This window comes from Solanum stenotomum, unplaced genomic scaffold, assembly GCF_019186545.1.
Source record: "Solanum stenotomum isolate F172 unplaced genomic scaffold, ASM1918654v1 scaffold21764, whole genome shotgun sequence".
In the NCBI taxonomy this organism is placed as follows: domain Eukaryota; kingdom Viridiplantae; phylum Streptophyta; class Magnoliopsida; order Solanales; family Solanaceae; genus Solanum; species Solanum stenotomum.
The window spans coordinates 59,224-84,476 of record NW_026026690.1 but is presented as its reverse complement, the minus strand read 5'-3'; the positions used below and the strand labels follow the sequence as shown (position 1 = coordinate 84,476).

At 32.4% G+C, this 25,253-nt stretch overlaps 2 protein-coding genes across 3 annotated transcripts; both read right to left on the bottom strand.

Moving 5' to 3' along the window:
• Nucleotides 1–12,142: 12,142 nt before the first annotated feature.
• Nucleotides 12,143–13,979, bottom strand: LOC125851060 (probable protein phosphatase 2C 9). The gene is made up of 4 exons (XM_049530858.1): nucleotides 13,637–13,979; nucleotides 13,440–13,479; nucleotides 12,586–12,822; nucleotides 12,143–12,480 (listed from the first exon to the last, which is right to left on the bottom strand). The coding sequence occupies exons 2-4, from the start codon at nucleotides 13,467–13,469 to the stop codon at nucleotides 12,169–12,171; spliced, it is 579 nt and encodes a 192-aa protein (XP_049386815.1). The 5' UTR covers nucleotides 13,470–13,479; nucleotides 13,637–13,979; the 3' UTR covers nucleotides 12,143–12,168.
• Nucleotides 13,980–19,124: 5,145 nt separating this feature from the next.
• Nucleotides 19,125–24,342, bottom strand: LOC125851038 (cryptochrome-1). 2 transcript variants are annotated; one of them, XM_049530830.1, is made up of 5 exons: nucleotides 23,673–24,342; nucleotides 22,851–23,069; nucleotides 21,578–22,284; nucleotides 20,200–20,996; nucleotides 19,125–19,640 (listed from the first exon to the last, which is right to left on the bottom strand). In XM_049530830.1, the coding sequence occupies exons 1-5, from the start codon at nucleotides 23,983–23,985 to the stop codon at nucleotides 19,637–19,639; spliced, it is 2,040 nt and encodes a 679-aa protein (XP_049386787.1). In that variant the 5' UTR covers nucleotides 23,986–24,342; the 3' UTR covers nucleotides 19,125–19,636. The 2 variants fall into 2 exon arrangements, with proteins under 2 accessions (XP_049386787.1, XP_049386788.1); XM_049530831.1 differs by lacking the exon at nucleotides 19,125–19,640 and having other exon boundaries at nucleotides 20,196–20,996.
• Between the last annotated feature and the right edge of the window lie 911 nt (nucleotides 24,343–25,253).

Below are 25,253 nucleotides of genomic sequence, written 5' to 3'. Positions count from 1 at the left end.
CACCAATTATCCTACACCAAGACCACCGACAAGAAGTTTGAAATAGTTAATTGCAACTTCTACTTTTTAAGAATTATGTATTATTTTTTTAACTTTTGGATAATTTTTTTCTGTTTAACTTTTGGATAATTTTTTTTCTGTTTAAGTATTTGATGATATATAATACCATATGCTATCTTCTATTCAGATACCATCTACACATGAATTAATATTTGGCTATTATAATTTCAGAACAGATTATACAGACTTCATACAAATTTGATTCACTATTTTAAAGTATCATTGTGTTTCTAAGTAGTAAACTCATTGGATGAAAACTNTCACACTTTAATTGTATAATTAGTTTAACGTGTTATTTTTTGTTGTAATCTAACGGGAAACAATAGTTAAATAGGGCTAACAAAGCCATATGGTGCAAATATTTCGTTAACAACCGTTCTACTCACCCTATATTAACGAAGATGTGGTAGAATAGTTGAAATTGTTTCTCCCTATATTAACAAAGATATGGTACAATAGATGAAATTATTTCTCCCTATATTTTCAAAGATGTGATACAATAAATGAGATTATTTCTCCCTATATTAACAAAGATGTGGTACAATAGATAAAATTGTTTCTCCAATAACTAAAAATATTTTACTACGGAGGTACTAAAAAAAACCAACAAAAAGGTTCCAATAAGTATTTATAGAGTCATGACATGCTAGATGAATCTAAGCTATAAAAAGAAGGGGAACTTTCACATATAGCCACTCAAAAATAGCCTAATTACTTTCTATAGCTATAGTTTGATAATTACAATTCGTAGCTACATGCTAAATGAAGGAGAGAGGCGAGCGAGACTGGGAGAGAGAGGTGAGAGAGGAGAGAGGCGAGAGAGAGGGGGCAAAGAGTGGAAGAAAGGTGAATTGCATATGTATATAGGTTAGATAATTGTATATTATACATATGTATTTGTATATATGGCAAGCGAGATTGAGAGAGGGAGGAGAGAGGCGAGCGAGATTGGGAGAGGGAGGAGAGAGGCGAGCGAGAGAGGGCAGAGAGTGGGAGAAAGGTGAATTGTATATGTATATAAGTTAGATAATTGTATATTATATTTATGCATTTGTATATATGACAAGCGAGATTGGGAGAGGGAGGAGAGAGGCGAGCGAGATTGGGAGAGGGAGGAGAAAGGCGAGTGAGATTGGGAAAGGGAGGAGAGAGGCGAGCCAGATTGGGAGAGGGAGGAGAGCGGGGAGCAAGGGAAGGCAGAGCGGGAGAGAGGTGAATTGTATATGTATATAAGTTAGATAATTGTATATTATACATATGTATTTGTATATGCTGGTGAATTATACATATACAAATGTGACAAATTATACAAACTCGAAATCAGCTCGCGTAATTAATGTATAATGTTAGTCGTGAGTGGTAATTATAACAAACTATAGCTATGATGAGTAATTAAGTAGTATAAGTTTGCTTAACCGCGTAATTTTTCCTAAAAAGAAATGATTGAATTAAGGGAAAAGCTATAGATATCTTTTGAGCTATAATTGAAGTTTAGTGACACTTTATTTTTATGGAGGTACTATTATCTCCTAATTTTTGTTTTAGCACAGAATGAACATTATACACACATTAGGACGTGTAATTCCATAAATCTTTTAAAATTAATCAGTTTTTTCTTTTATTCCAATTCCAATATATAATACATTCAACCAAACCCAAATGTTAAGATGAGAAATAAGTTTAGAAGATACAAAACAAATATTTATAAATAAAAAAAGACCAAAAGTACCAATACACTATTTGAAAAAGTTCAAAAATACTCTCATTCACCTATTGAAAACTAGATAATGTTGCCCGTACTATGCACGGATTCAATAATATAAATGATATGTTTTGGGGCTAATAACCGAGTTTTTGAAGTGATTGTTTGCGTGGATAAAAGAATAAGTTTTTTTTATCACAAACCTGTACTTTCTTTGACGCTATTTAAGGCATAATAAGACTACCCACATATAACATTTTTGAAATATTTTATGTTGTCAATTATCATGATTTATAGAATTTTTATGATAGATTCAATTCAAGAATCAGTGGAATTTTTTGTATTTTTTTCAAAACATATTTTATGTTGTCAATTATCATGATTTATAATATTTTTACGCAATTTTTAAATATAAAAAAAACTAAAAAAAATAAGACAAATAAATTAAAATGGACCCAATATATGTTATTTTTGTTGTCTCAATTTATGTGACACAAATAAAATTTGGAGAGTCATCCAAATTTATTTATTTTTTTTAAAAATGTTTTAAGTTATTAATTATTGTGATTTATAATATTTTTATGTAACTTTCAAATAACCTACATTACTGGTCACTTTGTCCTAATTTATGTGATATGGATAAAATGACAAATTAACCCTTTTAAAATGTCTTTTAGATATTTTAAGTTGTTAATTATTATTATTTATAATACTTTTTTGGTAATATTAAAATGATATGTGTTATTTTTTCTGTCCCAATATATGTGAGCCTGGTAGAATTCTGAGAGCGAACCTATCTTATTATATAGCTTTTAAATATTTTAAATTAGTAATTATTGTAATTTTTAATGCTTTTTAAGTCATTTGTAAATGATATATGTTGCTTCCTTTGTCCCATTTTATATAGTATAAATAAAATTCTCGAAACCAACTCAATTTTTAATATATTTTTAAAAATATTTTAAATTATTAATTATTGCGATTTATAATATTAAAAAAAAATATAAAATGTACAAAACTTGTATCAGCCTAAAAAATGACCACGATAATTCGTAGCCTACAAAAAGCAATATGGTTGTACGTAATATTTAAATACTTAATATTACTCCGCTTGTCTCAATGTATGCAGCATAGATAAAATTTCAAGAGTCAATCAAAAGTTGTTAATTGTTAAGATTTATAATACATTTTACGTTGTTTTCAATAATTTCACATTAAACAATACATATTACTACTTTTGTCTCATTTTATGTGACATTGATAGATTAATTTTAAGATTCAGTCAATTTATTTTTTTCTGCTTTTTAAATAAATATTTTAAGTTGTCAATTATCACAATTTATTTTATTTTATACATAATTTCTAACGATAGATTAATTTCAAGAATCAATCAAATTTTTTTATATGTATTTATTTTTGAAATATTTTATGTTGTCAATTATCATGATTTATAATATTTTTACGATAAATTAACTTCAAGAATCAGTGAAATTTTTTGTATCTTTTTCAAAACATATTTTATGTTGTCATTTATCATGATTTATAGTATTTTTACGCAAATAAAAAAAACTAAAAAAAAAAGACAAATAAATTAAAATGGATCCAATATATATTATTTTTGTTGTCTCAATTTATGTAACACAAATGAAATTTGAAGAGTCATTGAATATTATATTTTATACTTGGACATAAACTCCCTTACGCACGGGCCCAATAACTATTATTTTTTGTGCTAATGAATGTGACACAGATAAAATAACCATTTTCCATTTATAAATTCTGGGTTCGAATAGTAATAGTTTAATAGATATTCTAGATCACAAGTTTTTGTTGAGAATAAAAACTGGAGAACTTCTTTTAGTTATTGTTTCAAACTGAATGTGAATCATAATATTGTTGCTGCAATTTGAACACGATTAGGCCATTACAATTTGAGCTTTTGATTTTTATTTGAAGTCCGACTAATTCAAATTCGATATAACACAAGAATAAATGGCCATAAGTCAAATGCAAACATAAATATTGTATATTTGCATTGGTTTACACCATATTCAGTCGACAGTATAAACTGTTAATTCCATGAAAAAAAACGTTCATGATAAAAAAAAAACAATCTATTTAAATTATTATCTACGGCCGGTAGCTTAGAAATAGCAAAAAAAAAAAAGCCAATCAAATAAAAATGTTAATAGTTCAAAGAACAAATGTATCAAAGACGAAGTAACCCAGAAAAACAAAATCTGGGGATAAATAAACCTTCGAATTGAAATAAATATATGCCTCCAGAACAAAGCTACAAGAAATCGATCTCAGATCTCTGCCCTTGTAGCTGAAAGAAGAGGCATTTTTAATAACAAATAAAAAATAAATAATTTATAAAACTCATAAACTCTAAGATTAACAATCGATTTCAATGGTGGAAGCTGTTTCTCTTATTCGTTTTTTAACAAAATACAGAGGCCATTATTTATAAGGGGTGGGGCTAGGGTTTTCTTATGAATCACCTTTGATGAAAAAGGCCTTGTTGTTGCTTGTAATAGCAAAATACTACCTCAAGTTTCTATTATGTTAGAAAGACCCATCACTTTGTAATTATGTGTGTTTGGCATGGAAGAAAAACATTTCTCATTCAACGTTTGGTGGTATAAATTTTTTTAAAAATATTTTATCAAAAATAAGTAAATATTTACCAAACATTGGATAATAAATAAGAAATCAACTTGTTTTAAGAAAATAGTTTCTAAAAAAAATATTTTTCGTGGGAGATATTCTCTATCTCATTAGTTTTTAGAAATTATTGCGATCTTCTTTTTTTTCTTCTCGAAAAATTCAAACTCAATTACGCTTAAATTAACAATAACAACAAACAAAAACTATAATAAAACAATATGATAATTGTGGTACAAGAAATAACAAATAGAAAATCGAAGGTTAAGAAACTAGAATATTAAGACTACTAAGATAAATGGACAATAACAAGACAATGCATTTACAACCTATAAACCTTCTATCCTAATTTGTGCATGATACCATTGAGAGTTGCACACTTTTCGTTCCAATTTTATGTATATATAATTAAAGTTCCACCCACAATCGATATACCTACTATAGGTTGATTTGATTTTTTTTCATCTATTTATTTCTTTATATTTTAAGCCACTTTCAATATACAGACATTAGGATCCTAGTAGATAGGTAATCCACTCTAATTTGTTTTTGAAGTTCTCTACTAATGACTTTCACAGCTGAGCATAATTTGATAATAGTGTCATCCTCTTAGGGCTATTATTAAAGATTGCAAATATGTATTACAAAATGAACAAATCACTATCATATACACATATGGAGGGAGGGAGACAAATCAATATATAGATTTTTTGACGAACGAAAGTTACAAACATGAAGAAGATCACTCACGAATGACGGAGGGAGGCAAATCAATGTGCAGATTTTCTGACGGACAGAGGTCACAAACATGAAGAAAATCACTCAAGGATGAGAGAGGGAGGCAAATCAATGTGCAGATTTTCTGACGAATGAAGGTCACAAACATGAAGAAGACGCGCTCAAGGATATGGAGCTAACCCAACTCGCAAACTTTAAGCCATATAGCTTATGAAAGATATTAAGAAATGTATTTAGTTTTCCATTGTACCCAAAAAAGGAAAAAAGGAGTAGAGATGTGGAGGTTGTGTTTTTGTTAATAGGAAGAGAGACATGAATATTGCAAAATGATTTATGAGAAATACTATCCTTCCCAGTTTCCATCTACATTACTACAATAACATGTCCAATGAAATCTCACAAAGTGGAATCTGGGAAGGATAGAGTGTGCACAGACCTTACCACTACCTCGTGGAGGTAGAGGCTGTTTCCGTCTACTTTGGGACTGAGAAAACATTACAAAAAATTTGTCTCTCTACCTGGAGATGTAACAATATAAAACAAGATTCTAGCAACGAATGGACAAAATTACTACTACTAAATGAATACGAGATGTGACTAATACTGAAGGATAAATGAAGCATTTTCTCCTCTTTCCTGAGGAGAAGTGACCACAGAAATGCTCTTGTTCTTTAGAAAGGGAACATAAAATAGAAAAATAAACAAATATCATCGGTATCAACAAGCGTTCATCGCTACTTACAACCATGAAAATGCCAAAACAAATTTACAGGGGCTCCACTTACACATACTCCATTTGTAAATGGAGATTTAGACCTATTCAGTTGCTTAAGAAACAAACACCAGATGTACAAGACCCAGAGACTAATAAGGCCTCTCTATTGAAGTAAAAATATTGAACTTTACATGGCCTGCTAGCTTCACTATCTACTTTTAACTTGAACAAATACATCAGACGATGTAAATGACCACTCCGATTGTTCAAAGGAACTATGTTTACCTGATTAACAAACGCCTTTTCTTTATGTCTTATGGTTTTTTCTGTCATTCAACTACACCAGTCTTCTCCCAAGTTTCACTCAAACAGTCACAATTTCGATACCCTTGTACATTTCTAGATTATACTGTATGCTAGTCACACTTATTTATCTGAAAGTATAAGAATATGGTATGACAAGTTTATCACCTAAATTTGACGACAACACAAGATATGTCATCTTTGCTGTCTCTCTTCAACGCTTCAGCTGTTAATTGCTTGGCTGCTTTCTGGGGATCTTTAAAGCCTCTAGCTNTCAATGGTGGAAGCTGTTTCTCTTATTCATTTTTTAACAAAATATAGAGGCCATTATTTATAAGGGGTGGGGCTAGGGTTTTCTTATGAATCACCTTTGATGAAAAAGGCCTTGTTGTTGCTTGTAATAGCAAAATACTACCTCAAGTTTCTATTATGTTAGAAAGACCCATCACTTTGTAATTATGTGTGTTTGGCATGGAAGAAAAACATTTCTCATTCAACGTTTGGTGGTATAAATTTTTTTAAAAATATTTTATCAAAAATAAGTAAATATTTACCAAACATTGGATAATAAATAAGAAATCAACTTGTTTTAAGAAAATAGTTTCTAAAAAAAATATTTTTCGTGGGAGATATTCTCTATCTCATTAGTTTTTAGAAATTATTGCGATCTTCTTTTTTTTCTTCTCGAAAAATTCAAACTCAATTACGCTTAAATTAACAATAACAACAAACAAAAACTATAATAAAACAATATGATAATTGTGGTACAAGAAATAACAAATAGAAAATCGAAGGTTAAGAAACTAGAATATTAAGACTACTAAGATAAATGGACAATAACAAGACAATGCATTTACAACCTATAAACCTTCTATCCTAATTTGTGCATGATACCATTGAGAGTTGCACACTTTTCGTTCCAATTTTATGTATATATAATTAAAGTTCCACCCACAATCGATATACCTACTATAGGTTGATTTGATTTTTTTTCATCTATTTATTTCTTTATATTTTAAGCCACTTTCAATATACAGACATTAGGATCCTAGTAGATAGGTAATCCACTCTAATTTGTTTTTGAAGTTCTCTACTAATGACTTTCACAGCTGAGCATAATTTGATAATAGTGTCATCCTCTTAGGGCTATTATTAAAGATTGCAAATATGTATTACAAAATGAACAAATCACTATCATATACACATATGGAGGGAGGGAGACAAATCAATATATAGATTTTTTGACGAACGAAAGTTACAAACATGAAGAAGATCACTCACGAATGACGGAGGGAGGCAAATCAATGTGCAGATTTTCTGACGGACAGAGGTCACAAACATGAAGAAAATCACTCAAGGATGAGAGAGGGAGGCAAATCAATGTGCAGATTTTCTGACGAATGAAGGTCACAAACATGAAGAAGACGCGCTCAAGGATATGGAGCTAACCCAACTCGCAAACTTTAAGCCATATAGCTTATGAAAGATATTAAGAAATGTATTTAGTTTTCCATTGTACCCAAAAAAGGAAAAAAGGAGTAGAGATGTGGAGGTTGTGTTTTTGTTAATAGGAAGAGAGACATGAATATTGCAAAATGATTTATGAGAAATACTATCCTTCCCAGTTTCCATCTACATTACTACAATAACATGTCCAATGAAATCTCACAAAGTGGAATCTGGGAAGGATAGAGTGTGCACAGACCTTACCACTACCTCGTGGAGGTAGAGGCTGTTTCCGTCTACTTTGGGACTGAGAAAACATTACAAAAAATTTGTCTCTCTACCTGGAGATGTAACAATATAAAACAAGATTCTAGCAACGAATGGACAAAATTACTACTACTAAATGAATACGAGATGTGACTAATACTGAAGGATAAATGAAGCATTTTCTCCTCTTTCCTGAGGAGAAGTGACCACAGAAATGCTCTTGTTCTTTAGAAAGGGAACATAAAATAGAAAAATAAACAAATATCATCGGTATCAACAAGCGTTCATCGCTACTTACAACCATGAAAATGCCAAAACAAATTTACAGGGGCTCCACTTACACATACTCCATTTGTAAATGGAGATTTAGACCTATTCAGTTGCTTAAGAAACAAACACCAGATGTACAAGACCCAGAGACTAATAAGGCCTCTCTATTGAAGTAAAAATATTGAACTTTACATGGCCTGCTAGCTTCACTATCTACTTTTAACTTGAACAAATACATCAGACGATGTAAATGACCACTCCGATTGTTCAAAGGAACTATGTTTACCTGATTAACAAACGCCTTTTCTTTATGTCTTATGGTTTTTTCTGTCATTCAACTACACCAGTCTTCTCCCAAGTTTCACTCAAACAGTCACAATTTCGATACCCTTGTACATTTCTAGATTATACTGTATGCTANAAAGAAAAGAAGCGAACTCTTTTTGGAGTTGGTCGCGTTACAATCTATAAGAAGAGCCCCTTATATAGAAGCCTTATGTCACATACAAAAGGGTAAGCAATTATTCTGTACTCCTGACAAAGTAAGTAAATATGTATTCAACGCTTTTGTTTATAGAAATGTGTCAAACTTTCTCTAATGGCACAATAAGGAAATTCTCTCGTAAGAGAAAGTTGAGAGAAAATGGCAATAAATATACCAAACATTTCCCTAATTTATGTGATAGATTGAATAGGGACAAATCAACCACAAGCAGCTATAGATTGGAAGCATAGGCAATCTAAGTTGTGCAGACTCTTGACGGTGTCGCACCCTTGTCGACACAACATGGGTGTGGGATCCTTACCCGATATGGGAAATCAATTTTCGGTACTTCGACCAAAATCAATAAGAGAAACTCGAGACACATACAATGATTTCTGAAGTCAAATAAAAGCTAGGGTGAATATATAATTTAAGCATATGTTTTTTTATTGTCAAAAGATATTTGTATTAAAACCTCGGTTAAAAAAGGTGCTATAAAGATATTTATTAGAGTTTTCAAATGAACGCTTAAGGCCTTGAAGCGAGGCGCAAAACATGTTGAGCGCTTCGGCTCACTTAATGTGCACTTTATGTTGTCATCAACTTTCTAAGACATACTTTTCCTTCTCAATGAACATTTCTTGAGAAAGTGACACTTCACAATTAATATTTTACTTTAGAGTTATTTGTTTTTCAATTTCTTTGTCCATATATTTCTTATTCATGCTTATAATTATTTTATTTTATTTTATGACAAAGGAAACTCGCAGCCACTACCCTTTGGGTGCGCACAGGGTAAAACCTCCGCTCCTATGCAATAGCTCGCAAATCACATAGGAGAGGTAACCCGCACTAGGCAAGCCCGGTGCAACGAGCTCGACCCAGAAGGCAAACCCCTTGCTTTCGCTGGCAAGGGGTTTCAAACTTGAGACCTCCAACATGAAAGTCCCAAACTCAAACCACTAGGTCACCCCGAAGGGTATTCATGCTTATAATTATTAGTCTTGGACTAAACATATGTGTTTGTATTTTTTCTCCATTTGCGACAGTTTTCATTTAAGCCCACGCTTTATTTGCACGTAAAGCCCTAATGGACCTTAAAGCTTATTTGCACTTTTGATAACACCGATATCATTGGGTCAACATCACAGTTGAATGACCAATGAGCTCAAGAAGTCTATCATGGCCTCTATATCAATTTGCAATAGCCATGTTATACAAGAAAAACAGTAAGTCGATGCATTTGTACTTAATAATTATTACATATTCAAACTTCCTCTCAAAAATTCATGCATTCCCTTTTTTCCAAATAGTCTACCATAATTTAGACATATTTTTATAACTCTATTTTTAGATATTTGAATTATTTTTAGCCGAATCCCTGCACTTATATCCATACTTGGATCCATATTCCTGAATCTTAAAATTTAGATCATTCCAATCAACATAGTGGGGAATTAAGTAGCTTGTGGTAGGCTATCACCACTCCATTTGTTTTTTTATTGGTGCTATCTCCACTTCTTATTCAGTCGACTCACTTAATTTTTTTTCCATTCTCAGTCCAAGTAATTCTTGCTTATATATAGTTTTCCACATACAAAATCTCAGAGTAAATAACATTTTGGTTCAGAAAAAACCTCTTATATACATTATTTGGTAAGTAATGATTATCTGAGCATATTTATAATTGAGTAACCTATTCAAACTTCTATTCGCAATCTCCGCATTGATCAAATGAAGCCACCAATTTCTCTCCCTTTTTCTTAGGGATGGAGAAATGATAGCACAAAATGTACAAAAACTACTACCATATATGAAAACATAACTTTCTAGCATAGAACTACAGGCAAATAACAAATCCGGTAAATTACTGAAGTAGGACCATAACGGAATATTTGGAGTGTAAATTCAATGATACAGTGCATGAGGCGAGCGTGGAAGTGAGGTGAGCATGAAAGTGAGGCTTGATACACATGTTATCCCCAAGAGAGATAGTTTCAAGTATCTTGGGTTAATAATCTAGTAAAGTAGGGACACCGACAATGATATCACACATCGTATTGGTGCGGCGTGGATGAAGTGGAGGATTGCTTGCGGAGTCTTGTGTAATAAGAAAGTACCACATAAATTTAATGGTAAGTTCTACATAGTAATGGTTAGACCGACGTGGGGTGGAGTATTGGCCAGTTTGGAACTCTCATGTTCAAAATATGCAAGTTGTGGAAATGAGGATGTTGAGATAGATGTGTAGACACACTAGGAGAGATAATATAAAGAATGAGGATATCCGGGGAAAGGTGGGAGTGACCTCTGTGGTGGACAAGATGAGGGAAGCAAGATTGAGATGATTTGGACATGTGAATAGGAGATGCACAAATGCCTAGTGAAGAGGTGTGAGAGGTTGGATATAATGGGTACGAGGTGTAGGCTGAGAAAGTATTGGCGAGAGGTAATTAGATAGGACATGCCGCAACTCCAGATTACCGAGGACATAGCCTTAGATAGAAGGATATGGAGGTCGCGTATTAGGGTAGAAGGTTAGTCGGTAAGGAGTGTTGTCTTGAATTTTGAGGGGTTCAGTCGTATTTTTATAAGGTCTTGCTTTAGATTCCACTATCACTTGTTGTTGATTGTGTTTAGGTTATCACATCATTCTATGGTTATTATTGTTCCCTTATTAGTTGTTTTGTTTCTCCATTGTTGTTTCCCTTTTTCATGCCTATTTTGATATGTTGTACTCGAGGTGAGGGTCTTCCGAAAACGGCCTTTCTCCACGTGGTAGGGGTATGCTCTGCGTACACTTTACCTTCCCCAAACCCCACTTGTGGGATTTCACTAGCTAGGTTGTTGTTGTTGTCCTCGTAATCCATAAATAGTGTTGCTTTCCTTACTTTCTCCTCATCATTCAGAGGTCTTTTCTCAAGTATAATTTGGACTATTTGACCCTCAAGCTTCAAATAGTGTCTCTCCCATACACTCTAAACCAATCCTATATTTGGTGGATGATTAATTCTAAGAATTTCAAAAGACAAATAGGAATATTTCCTTTCTAGACAAAAAATTGTGATCATATATTTCATAAAATTTTTAGCATAAACCGACCTCTTCCTCAGAAAGAGAAAGAGACAAAGAGGAAATCAAGGTAGCTAAGAGAAGAAAGAAGCAGACATCACATTATCCCAAGGCTCACCAAAGGAATCGAAAATGGAAAAAGGTTCTTCTATTATTGTGTCATGTGACATTCAGATATAAAAACTGCAAGTGGTTCACAAGCACAAAAAGATGATGGAGGTTCAGACTATGGTACATGAGTGCATTCAAAAGCATATTTTGCATGATGTAAATAAATACAACAGCTTTATTGGATGGTTCAAGTCTCCTCACTCCTGGAAACATAAATATAAGACAGAAAAAAGGATAAACCGTGCCTGCCATAAAACAATAAACCAATGAGTATTACAAGTTAATTATTGGGAGTGTCAATTGCACCAAAGATTATCTACAAAAATTTGTCAATCACTGACTACATTGCTCAGATTTCAGGAAAGCACCTGGCATATTTGAGACAAAACCTCCTCGGTCCTCAATGCTGCTTCGTTCTGTATTTGGCTCATGATCTATTGTCATCTGAATAGCTTGACCACCCCGAGAAAGAACAGCTCGTGAATCTCCCACATTAGCTACCCACAATCTTTGGCCATTTATCAGTACAGCAGTGACAGCAGTGGACCCACCTCGGCCCAAATTAGAACTATTTGAAAGTATTTTCTGGTCAGTTTTTTCATAGGCTTTTGTGATTGCCCGTCGTGGATCTACCCAAAACTCCTCCTAGTAAAATCAGACCCGGAGATGAGATGCCAACTACTCAAAGTTTTCCACTACATTATATATTTCAAACAGCAATTGGAAATTCAGGATGCATAGAAAACTTACCTCCTCTATGATATTGGCAAACAGATGTTTCTGCAGATAAGAAGGAACCTCATCCCCCATATGACCATCATAAATAGCAAACAAGCCAAGCTCGTGTTCTTCAATACGTACAAATTTTGCGACATGGTAATCTTCCATCGCATGATCAGCTTTCCCCTTCACTAGGCTAAAACCATACTTAATATTACCCTCGTGGCTTCTTCCTTTAGAGCTAGAAGAAGACTCTCCAACTACGCACTGAGTATTAAAGTAAAAGAAAAATTGAAAGAAGTAAATCCACTAAGGTATTAAGAATAATGAAGATTGAATAAGAAGAGCAAGAATATAACCTAGAAAAGACGAGACATGAAATAATCAACTTCTAAGTGGAGCATATTCAACCCATTTTTTTTTAAGTTGGTCCCAATTAACCAAGGATGCATCAACCATTCACATCATTTTGATGCAACTAACAGCATATAGTTCAATTTTCCATCAGAAGTTCCATGAAATGCAAGTTAAGACAAAACCTTAGGCTATCTTCTTCTTCTTCTTTTTTCTCTTAACAAGGAACATATGCAAAACTTTAGTCATTGCACTTAGAAATCTAGTAGCTAGATATCCTAAAGTAAATATAACGACGGTCAACTTTACCTTAGTAGTCAATTACAATTGTAGCATTCATAGAGGAAAGGAAAAAGTACTCTAATTCATTTGCAACATCTACTGAGTGTTGCTTATGAGTTCTGCAGAATCTCAATCAGACTCAAAGCTCACTTCTTTTTTTATCATTACTGTACATGAACTCATAACACCACCATAAAAATCATCAAATAAACATGAACAATCAAAATTAAACAAAAGCACATTTTTACCTGTCCACCAAAACAGCCCAATTTCACCATCCTAAATAATCTGCCACAAAAGTAAAAACACATCAACCAAATTTTCAAGAAACAACCATAAACTCATGAAAAAAACTCTACAACTCAATCATTCATCACAACCCATAAACCAAAAAAAGGGTAAAAACATTTACTTTGAGGGTATTCAAGAACTCAATCAAACTTACCAATTTTAAACTCAAACAAATGATGGGTTAATTGGGTGCTTACATAACCAAGAACTCCCCTTTTCTTCTTCTTTTTTTTCTTATGTGCTTTTGCCGAACCAACAATGACGGTGAACAGCAAGGAAGCTAAGCTTAACACTCAAAAACCCCTTTGGCTTTACACTCAAAAGATAAAGAAAAAAAAAAAACTCCTCTTTTTACGTTACGAAATTTTGTTAACCTTTTGTGAATCTTGTTCTTTTCTTCTCAACCGTCTTCAGGACAAAATTCAAAGAGAGGATTTTTTGGCTGTTTACAGAGAAAGTATGGAGGGGCAAAATTGGAATATTAAAAAATAAAATGTTGACTTCTCTGTTTGAACATTTCAATGTTTATTTTATGTTATTTTATTTTTGCTAAAGCGTTACGGTTTCATATACGACCAAATATTGAAGATGTGTTGTTTCATCTCTCTCGAAATTAGTGTAATATAGCAAAATAAAGTTATTTTAAAATAGTTATTTTTTATTTAAATTTATTTATTTTTAAAAAAATTCGTGTTAAGTTAAAATTAGAAAACAAATTAAAATAGATCATTTTAGGAAATTCAACATAATTATGTTAAATTGTTTTCAACTATATCCTATATTCTCTCTTTATTCTATAATAAGTAAATTTTTAAGACTTTTTTTTTATTGTTCAAAATAATTGAATTGTTCAAAGTTTAAGATGGATGTTTGAGATTTTTTCTATATTTGTCTTTTCATTTATTGAAATTTTATATTTTTTAGGAGATAAATTACACTACTTACAAAATTATATTTAAGATTTTATAAAAGACAATAGTGGAAAAATTATGTTGTTGAATGTTTTTCTTAATGTGTATATTGCCTCACAAATTCAAGCAATGCACAAATATAAGAAAGATATTTAAGGACATTCTTTAAACCATAATTTTTATGGAGTATTGTTTTTTGTGAAATCATAAATATAACTTTATAAGTAGTGTAATTTATCTTCTAGAAAATATGAAACTTTAATAAATGAAATGACAAATCTAGAGAAAAAAATTTCAAACATTCATCTTGAACTTTGAACAATTCAATTATTCCCCCGTCCATTTTTAATTGTCACAATTTCCTTTTTTAGAGTCAAACGATAAGAACTTTGACTAACGTTTTATGATGTATTTTTTTTATCATATTGATATGCAAAAAAATACAATTTATAGTACTTTTCGTATAGTTTTTTATTATCTAAATTTTTATTTAGAAAATTTGAATTAATGTAATCTAATTTCACTTGGAAAATTAGTCAAAATGACTTTCAAAAAGTGCAACATAACAATTAAAAATGGACAAAGGGAGTATTTTGAACAATAAAAAAGGCCTAAAAAATCACTTAATATGAAATAGAAGGAATATTTATTGTTTTTTCTTAATGAATGTGAAAAAAAAAGAGTTAAAAAGACACTTATTTTGAAACGACGAAAATACATATTTTTCTGTTCAAACTTTGAATATGAGTCACTTTTTAATGGAGACCTTCAAAATGAAATTTCTCAACATTAAACTCGAATTAATTAATCCCAAAAACAAATTGTGGGAAAACCAAAAATAAAAAAATCTACTATATGTACGACTTCAAATATATTTCTCTTTGAAGCATTCCTTACAAAATCCACAAAAATCTTGACAATTCTTGAGATCAAGTTATGCATTTTATAATAGAAATTCAGAACACAATTTTTGACCATCTACAATATGCATGCCTTTTAATATAGTATTTGCTTATAGTTAATGAATCATATTTGGTTAATTGAGTGTTGATTAAAGATCATAATTTAAATTGTAATGTACAAATGCGAATTTTAGTAGTCTCACACCAAGGTAAATTAAGAATTGGAAGATCGCATGAATATTATTAATTTAATATAAACAAATAACAAAATTTTTAATAATAACTAAAGAATAATATCATATTCGACTGGTTATTAATTACGTGCACAAATATATAAGTATCGTGCAAAATATAAAAAAGGGATTCAAATTCTAAAATGCATTCACCTCATTTGAGGTTAATTAGTCCTTTAAAATCATATGCAATAATTCGGATATAATCCAGGGTTGCAGCTAGGAAAACAACAATTTCAACCAATACCCCAAGTGCATTAGTGTTTATAAGGGTGCATAATTTTATTTTATATATAAAATTAAAATAAAATTTTATAAGTCATGTGTATATATATATTGTTTCTCAAGATATATATACGTTAAAAAGAATTAAAACTAATGAATGCCTGTACAATCTCAATTATACACGTAAGTCTGCCTCTTCACGAGTACTGTTATCCATAATTAGTGTCCAGCTAGCACCTATTGTCATGAACCTAATATACAAATATGTCTCGAGCGTGTAAGTTTGAACCGACTGACGGAAAGAATACACTTAAACAACAAAATGTGAGGCAAGCAAATGAATCATTGTGTATTGTGCTTAAGCAAAGTCTATGCTTCTCACTTTTGATTCTTCTGACGTCTCACTTCTTTCTTTACGTCTCATTCCTTCTTTCTTATTGTTTCGTTGCTTATTTTTTCTATTGTAAATTCTCTTTTCAGTTGATTAATAATAATCAATCTCATTGTTGTTAAATCTTTTACCTATGTGTATTATTCAAACTTTTAAAAAATAATATCACATCCACGTCAAATTCTTAAAATATATTATACTTCTGAAGAATTCATCCCACATTGGCACATTCCATAACACATATAGTTTTATTAAACTCTACATAATTACTTATATAAAGTGCAACCTTACTGCACATTTCTTAGAACATTTGTGTATAACTTATTTGGAGACTAAAAACTTGTCAATTTCCAAGTATACTCTAAGGGTTATTGTGTTACAATATATCGATTGACCTTCTATCGAGTATATATGATAAAAAGATCCTGATATTTAACACATATAATTGGAGTATGTATCTTTAGGATTAATTTTATGTTATTCACTATGAAGCCAAAAAGAAAAGGTCTATTGTACATTATTATTTATTGTATAGACCATTTCTATATTATAAACTAGCATAATTAGTCTGTGAACCAATCACAAACCTTATAATTGGTGTTAACTTATTGTTTACTTGTTATTATTAAATTAAATTATGCTTGAAAAAGTCAATAAGTTTGATCAAGAATCAGTGATATCTCTCTCTTTAACTTTTGATGTAATTTGTATCTATATTTTGTTACTAAGTACCAATTATTTTTCCACTAGGTATAATTAAATTCAGACTCAATTATTAATCTTTGTACGATAACTTACGACTAATAAAGTTTATTGAACTATTTGAGGTACGTTTCATGAACTCTATGTCGTACATTTGTTTTTTTTTTTTTTTTAAAAAGGTTTAAATTAAATTGACATTATATTTATATAAATTTCATAAATAAATATATACATATTATACTTTAATATAGTTATTATAATGTAATTTGTATGTTACATTATAATATAGTTATTATAATGTAATTTGTAAGTAATTTTAATCTTTTTCATAGTTCATGTTTCTTAAGATTATTTCAAGTTTGAATTTATAGTTTTGGATAGCATTATTACATGCTATAAACATCTAATAACTCAAATAAAACTCAAACTAAATCTTCTTCATTTTCACCATCTCTTTATCTTTATTATTGATGACACTATATTTTAGCATAATGTCAAGACTTATTTAATATTATTTTTGTTTAATTATATTTTACTAAGACAAAAATAAAATAAAATTGGAAGCATGCATTAGTTACATAATTTTTGTTGTGGATACTTAATCGGAAAAGGAACTCCAAAAAAATTGAACCAAATAAAAAAATGGAGATCAGAAAAATGACTCTTGTTAATTTGAAAGTGTATAATTTTCTAAAAGTCGACGTAGTTGTTTTGATTTGGTAAATAAAAAATTCAAATTAAATCGACTTACATACACTCGTCCAGACAAATGATTAAACGGAGCTTGATAAAAGATTGACAATTTACTTTTAATAGATAACCTGTTTAAAAAATAAATATAACGTAAAACAAGTATATATATACATAATACACATACAAATTAACTTCTATGTTTGATGATTCAACTAAAATGACAAATTAAATACATAAAGTATACTGGATCAAAATAAACAATATGCATGTATCATAAGTTTGGACCGTCATACTATTAAACCATTTTTTTAATTTTTTTTTTAAAAGGAGGGGGAATCATTCAAATAATTTTTTTTTTTTTTTTTGGAATCATTCAAATAAGAATATCCCTCCCTATGGAGTATTTATTTTATCTTAAATATTTTTTATTTTCATAATTCTCATGTTAGAATGATAGTGGTTGACTTCTGTGGTAGCTAAATGCTAATCATGGATTTTATGCATACAACTTTTCTTCATCATAATTCATATCCCATCTATGAATTATTAAAGGGCATCAATTTAGAGTTATTTAAGCTTTGATTATTGAAACATTCAAGAAAACAAAAAAAAAAAACAAAAAACTGGGTTATACTTGTTTTATCAGAGTTCTTTTTTTAATTAATTTGTCAACGACCGTACACATTTAAATTATGATTTATTTCAATTGAACACATATTATTTCTATTAAATATTTTTGGTTCAAACTATTAATAAACTTCACGCATCTTCTCAAGTATCTATTAGGTAGTTAAGATATGTTCCAGTTAAAATTGATATGTGCAATTAAAAAAGATGACATATTTTATTTAGGTAGCTTAACTACCTAATAGATACTTGAGAAGATGTGCGGAAGTATATTAAGAACTTGAACCAATAGTGTCTATACCATGTGTTTAGTTCACATGCTCAACTGAAACAAACTGTAGTCTGACTTTAGATTTTGAAAGCTTTCAGTTTTAGTATCTGTCATCTAAGATATTGCTATATTTTTCATGTACATAACATTCTTTTAAACTTATCATTTCTACTCAACTGAAATGTTCTTTTCTTTTTTGGTGTTTCTGGCTAAACACTTGACTAATGCATGTTCAACAACAATAAGGACTAGCTGAAGTTGCAAATGATGCTGCATTTCTGTCCAAAACACAGAAGAGTCTCTCTTATTCAAGTGTAATACAATTACCTATAAGAACTGCTCGTTCAAGTACCCGAATATCTTCTGATGAATTGATATAATACAAACACACAGACACACAAGACCAAACTGGGAATGTTAACAACTCAACCTACAGCTTTCAGCTATACAGACACACAACTGCCANTTTCTAGTTGTGAAAATGTTCTTAAACTTTATTGTGTCTTATCAAGTTCTTCAAAGTTTTGTTCCAAGTATCTTAGGAATACAAGATGAACAACAAATATCTTCTGATGAATTGATATAATACAAACACACAGACACACAAGGCCAAACCGGGAATGTTAACAACTCAACCTACAGCTTTCAGCTATACAGACACACAACTGCCAAGCAGAACAATGAAAATGTTCAAACTAGAAATCTTATAGAATAATGACAATGTTCCGACAACAAAAATATAAGATGAAGCTGCTTAAACCACATGTACATCCGTCAAACAGAGTTTGAAACTATGATATCCACAAAAATCTAATTAGTTCCAGGACTTCAGATAATCGTTATTGCCATCAAAATGTAAGTAGCAGAAAAGAGAAGGAAAAAAAAGGCACAAGTGTGAGCTTGACAGAGGACTGCAACCTCTTTCTAACACTTATTTGGCCTTATGAAAAACTTCTATACTATACAGCAGAGACACATATATGGTATGATAGGTAAATGGGGGGGGGATGCCCGACAGATGAGGATGAAAATCCAGACGAACCACCTGATCAATTAGAGATATAGACACAAAGATGGCTGATCAGGTCAAGACTATGAGAGAAAGAGTAGGTGAATGCTGTACTAAATGTGCTGAGCCAAATGTCTATATTAGCCACTTGCTTCTCCTCCTTGTAGCTATCGTAGCTCCACATAGATGATCACCTGTAAACAAGTTAAACAAGCCAAACGTTAAGACATTTCCCGGAAACTTCAAGGTGGTCGTCTTGAGCCTAAGGTCTTAAAAATGGAAATATGCATCATATTTGTATACAGATTTGTTTGTAGTTAGTTTAAAGGAAGCACAATTCATATTTGCTTGCGTTTGTTTAAATCAGACTTTTCATGTAGCACTTGTCAGTGGCCAAATTTAAATTTAATGTAATCTTTTATATTGTTGCTCATCTAATTTTAGTTGATTTTCTATCAAAAGTTAGCCATAGCTGTATCAAACATGATATGCAAGAGAAACGTACCAATGCAATTTGCAATGCTTTTTCCCCAGCTAACCATAACATACAGGAAATATGAAGGACATGAGTAATATGATCAGTGAATATCTGTGACTAGTGCCATTCATGAGTAGTCATGTTCGTTTGTGCTAGATGCAACGCTAATGTTTATATTCAAACTGGAATGTTAAAATTTGTCCATTTCCTCATTTTCATCTCTTTTTGATGAATGTCTTCTTCTACTGATTATTCAAGATACTCACGTAGCTTACCCTGTTTGAGAAAGCCGCTGCCAGTTCATTAGCTGGTGAGATTGTGGATGCCTTTGCAAGTAAGATGAACTGGTCCCAATACCATTATCATCACCAACATATTGGTCTGAATAGTTGGTACTTGAGGGAGACCATGTAGGCACTACACCCCCATCCCTTTCTCTAGTACTACTGGAAGATTCTGCTGTTGAATCTTCAGAGTTCCTTCTACCTACCGCAAAATTAAAATGTGGGGTGGCATTGGTTCGAGCAGTTTGCATGACGGTTTGGTCATGAGTGTCTCTCCTATGACCTTCAGCTACATTGATGTCTGTTGGAACTTCTGCCCTACTTTCCACAACTGAATTCCTAATGTCCACAGAGTTCTCTTCATCTTCAGCTCTGAACAAAGATGACGTCATGCTTGGCACCATTTGATCTTCATAGCGTCGAACAGTAACTATTACGGGGTTGTTCCTGACTGGTTCATGGTCCATTTCCATATGCATGGCCTGAGGAAATGCTATTGGGGAGTCAGCAGAGTCACCATGTCCTTCTTCCATTCCATTCTCAATCGCAGCTCTTGCAGCTGCATCATTCTGCCACATTTCTGATAGGGCTTGTTCTAGTCTAACTTTTGCTGAATCAATTTCAACTATTGGAAGAGGATAATTCGAACCCAGCTCAATGCCAGCAGCTTCAAGTACAGATTCTGGTGCATTCCATGGGTGGTGTATCCATTCGGTGGGCAGCCTAGCAAGTTCAGGAAGCCACCGCCGGACATATTCCCCATGAGGGTCACACTTGTATCCCACAAACTGCCAGAAAGAGAACAGGTTCAAATAACTAGTCAGCCTTTACCAAGAAAATTCACATGAAAAAACAAGAACAGAAATGGAAAAAGGGATATAGAGAATCTGCAGCCTCCCTTTTGTTTAACATGAAAAAACAAGAAAGAGAAACAGAAGGAAGGATTCCTTCTATTGAAAAGACTCGCATATCAACACAATACCAAAAGAAGCTCGCAAACACTGTACTAATAAGCAATATCTCAGGATATAAAAGAAGTACAATTTGCAATTAGGCAATCACATACACATTCTATCTTAGCTTTAGCACTTTCTGCAAGAAGATTGAGGCCCATGAGATGTTCATGCAAAGTCTACTAGCAAGTCAGTGCCTTGGAACTAACTTACAATCTGAAAATAACAATTACCACAATGTGGAAGGCTATAAGCATTCGAAGTATACACTAGTCGTAAAGTTATTACAAAAAATTATAGTGTTCCAGCAACTCTACTATGTTAGAGAAGAAATAGAAGAAAGGAATTTCAACTATGAAGTTATGAAAAATTTCAATTGAAAGAAGAGATTCTCATCAAAGATTACCCTAACATACCTGTGGATTATCAATCCGATCAAGCTCACGACCATCAGGTAGGGTACCAGAGATATATTGCCAACCAAGAGCATCACTCTCAAGATCTGCATCTAACAATGTGTCCCAAAAATACTTCATTCCCCACCTCCATGGAAGCTGCAGAACCTTCACAAAGAAACTAGAAACCACGACTCGGATACGATCATGAAGCCAGCCAGTTGCCCATAACTCTCTCATACCAGCATCAACCAAAGGATAACCTGTTCTACCTTGTCTCCATGCCTTAAAGTAGCCCTCATCCACTACCCATGGGAAGTACCTTAGGTGACCAAGCAGGGGCCTTTCATGGCTATAAGGATGATTAAAACTCATGTATCTTGAGTACTCCCTCAGCCCAATGGACTTAAGGAACAAATTAACACTCTCTTCAGCAGCTTTATTTCCTTCATTGGCCCAGAGAACTTGCTTGATGCGAACAAAATGGAATACCTTACGAACACTGACTTCCCCAAAATGTAAATGTGGAGATAGAAAGGATGTTGTTGCACTATCAGCTTTCCGACGGTTCTGCGAGTACTCAAGTAATGGTCCATTAACGAAAGTAGTTAGTGCTTTATCAGCATTACTCCAGCCAGGTGACCATGCCCGAGCAAGAAGTGCATTGCTTCCTTTCTCTAATTCATCTTCAAATACCAAGTTGTCTGAAGGGCATCTTGATGCATCACCTGAATGTTTGCACATGAAACCATGTAAAAACCAAATCAAAATCTAAAGCAGTGGTTTTATAAGTACATTAATACCATCCTAGGAATTTGTTTTAACCCTTAGCTTATTAGTGACAGCTCAAACATCTAGATGTTCAGCACCATCTTTCTATTTTTGTAGGACTTGAATACCTACCAACATGCACATTATGCACCATGTAGCAATCTCCGAGCTTAGAGTGTAGCGACACGTTCATTACGGTGCAATGACATTATTTTTATCTGACAATTAATATATCTATTACCTTGAGGGAGATCTCCTAATTTGTGTGCATCATTGGTGGAACATAACAGTAAGGCAAGCAACAACAACAACATACCCAGTATAATCCCACAAGCGGCGTCTGGGGAGGGTAGAGTATACGCGGACATAACCCCTACGTTGTGGAGGTAGAGAGGTTGTTTCTGAAAGACCCTCCATGCCCTACTAACCTTCTACCCTAAGCACCGTATGTTGAACAAAATATGTACAAACAAGAATAGAAATTTATCCAGAAAGCCAACAAGATATAGGAGAAGCTACAAACCAGATATAATCCTTTTAGGAGGAAGAAGTGGAGCTTCTGGATCATAAGGCATGCTAAGGCATTTCTCCCAAAAAGCAGAAAATGTCGTGAACGGGCGACCTTCATTGTCATTAACTTCCCATGGTTCATAGAGCAAATCAGCATTAAAGGAACGCACAGATATACCTTGAGCTGTTAAGATTTCTTTTGTGCGATGATCTCTCACAAGTGAAATAGGATCTAAAGCAAAAGAAGTTAAGGTGTTGGTCAGGATAAGGCAGTGGATGAAATTGGCTGAGCAAAACTATGCATCTTTTAAATCCTTCTACTGAAAAGAAATGCTTAAAATAAAATCCATCCATATCTATTACTAGCAATTTTCCATTCAACCATGATCAGATCAAATGCCAAGCAACACCCTTTCTGCTTCTATTAATCAAATAATAAGGATATGGAATATGTTTAGTACAACAAATCCAGATTACTGTATTTCTAATTCAGGCACTAAACAAATTAGTGGCCAGAGAATGCAACAAGCACTGAGGATTGAGCATAGCAAAATCTATTGCACCTAAAATTCATTAGTTAATGAGGAAGACACATACTAATAATTTATTATTTACCAGAAGACAACTCAATATCTTATTCTTAAAAGGATATACAGGAAGCACCATTCTCAATTAAGCCATCCCAACAATATAGTGCTATTAACTTTTAAAACAACATAAAGAATAATCAAATCAAAGAAAATGATTACAAAGGAAAGCCAAAAAAGGAACTAAAAAAGTGGTACTCTTATCTTTTAAAGAAAGAAAACCACAAAAAATGGAAACAAGTACTAACCATACAAATGATTGAAGAAGAGCTGAGTAGCACCAGTAGATTTAACAACTTCAAGAAGAGAAGAAATACTATCATTAGATCTCTTTGTAATAAGGGAAGTTCCAAGACTCTTCAAAGATGAATTAAGATAAGCCAAGCTCTGCTTAAGCCACCATCTTGATACTCTACCAGGATAATAATGCCCTTCTTCTTCAGGAGCATAAATAAACACAGCAATAACTGCCCCTGCTCTAACTCCAGCAGCCAAAGCAGGGTTATCTTCCACTCTCAGATCCCTCCTAAACCATACTATGCTACAACCACCACCTGACATCTTCCTTCAACAACACCAAAGACTACTCTTTTTCTCTCTCTCTATTTTTCTCTCTTTCTATGTAAACACCATGTTATTGAGTCTTTCTTGGACAGAAGTATATTGGGGTTAATCTTATCTATACTTTGACTGTTCCCTGTAGCTTTCACTGAGGAGATAAAGATGATTTTTTTTAAGGCAAAATTCTAGTAAAGAACCTAACTTTAACAAGCCCCAAATGTTATTCTTGGATGTATGATGAGATGCTATTCTTCTGAAGTTACTATAGGCATTGGCCACCCAAAAAAAAAACCCTCTACAGAAAGAGGGGGTAGAAAGTGAGATTGAGTGTGATTGGTTATGGTGGTGGGGTAACATGAGAACTTATGGGAGATTTGCAACCACAACTTTATGGTTTTTCAAGATTTTATTTTTATATCTTTCTTTCTTTCTTATCCTAAGAAAGGAAACAAAATTCCACTAAGCCTCTATCTCTGGTGCCTTCTCTAATCCTCTCTCTCTCTTTGATGACAGGGTGGAAAATTCCTGTTAAATTCAACATTGGCTTTCTTAGGTATAATAAAGTCATCAAATTAAATGTTTGATTTTCTTGAATCATTGCAAATTGAAAGTGATTTGAGTAGCTTATAATGAAATGACACTGTTCACCTTATAAGTTGTAATATACACTTTTTTTCTTGTACATTGAAAAAAGACTAAAATAATTTAGTGTCTTTCAAAAATAACACATTAATTAATAAAGGTTATGTTAACATTCAATAAATATAATAATATCTTCATTCTTACTAATATACACTTGCCTAATGATATGTCAAAGTTTTGCCAGCTATTAGACAGGTAAAAGGGGGCAAAGTTTGATTCACTTAACCTTTTTTGGTAGAATCTGATTCTACACAACAAATTTTGTTACCCCCATTATAATATATAGTGTTTGGACATTTTATAATATATTTTAATTTAGTTTTTCCGACCAAGTTGGGATTGTGTAAGGGAAAAATGGGGAGTTGGAAGGGGACATGAAGCATGGGTAAGAGAAGGGATAGGAGTGGTGACTAATTTGGATTTGGTATTTTTCTAAAGGGTGTGTGTGTGGGCCTTTTTCTTATTTTTCATGAATGGAGGTATTAGATTCCCATTCGTTCATCTGTTGCTATTTAAAGTCACTTGTAATGTTGATACCCCACCACCCCTAACTTACTCATATTTTCACATGATCTTGTATGCTCTTCTTATGGTAAATTTTCAGTAAGAGAGGTAGGTGAAATGGG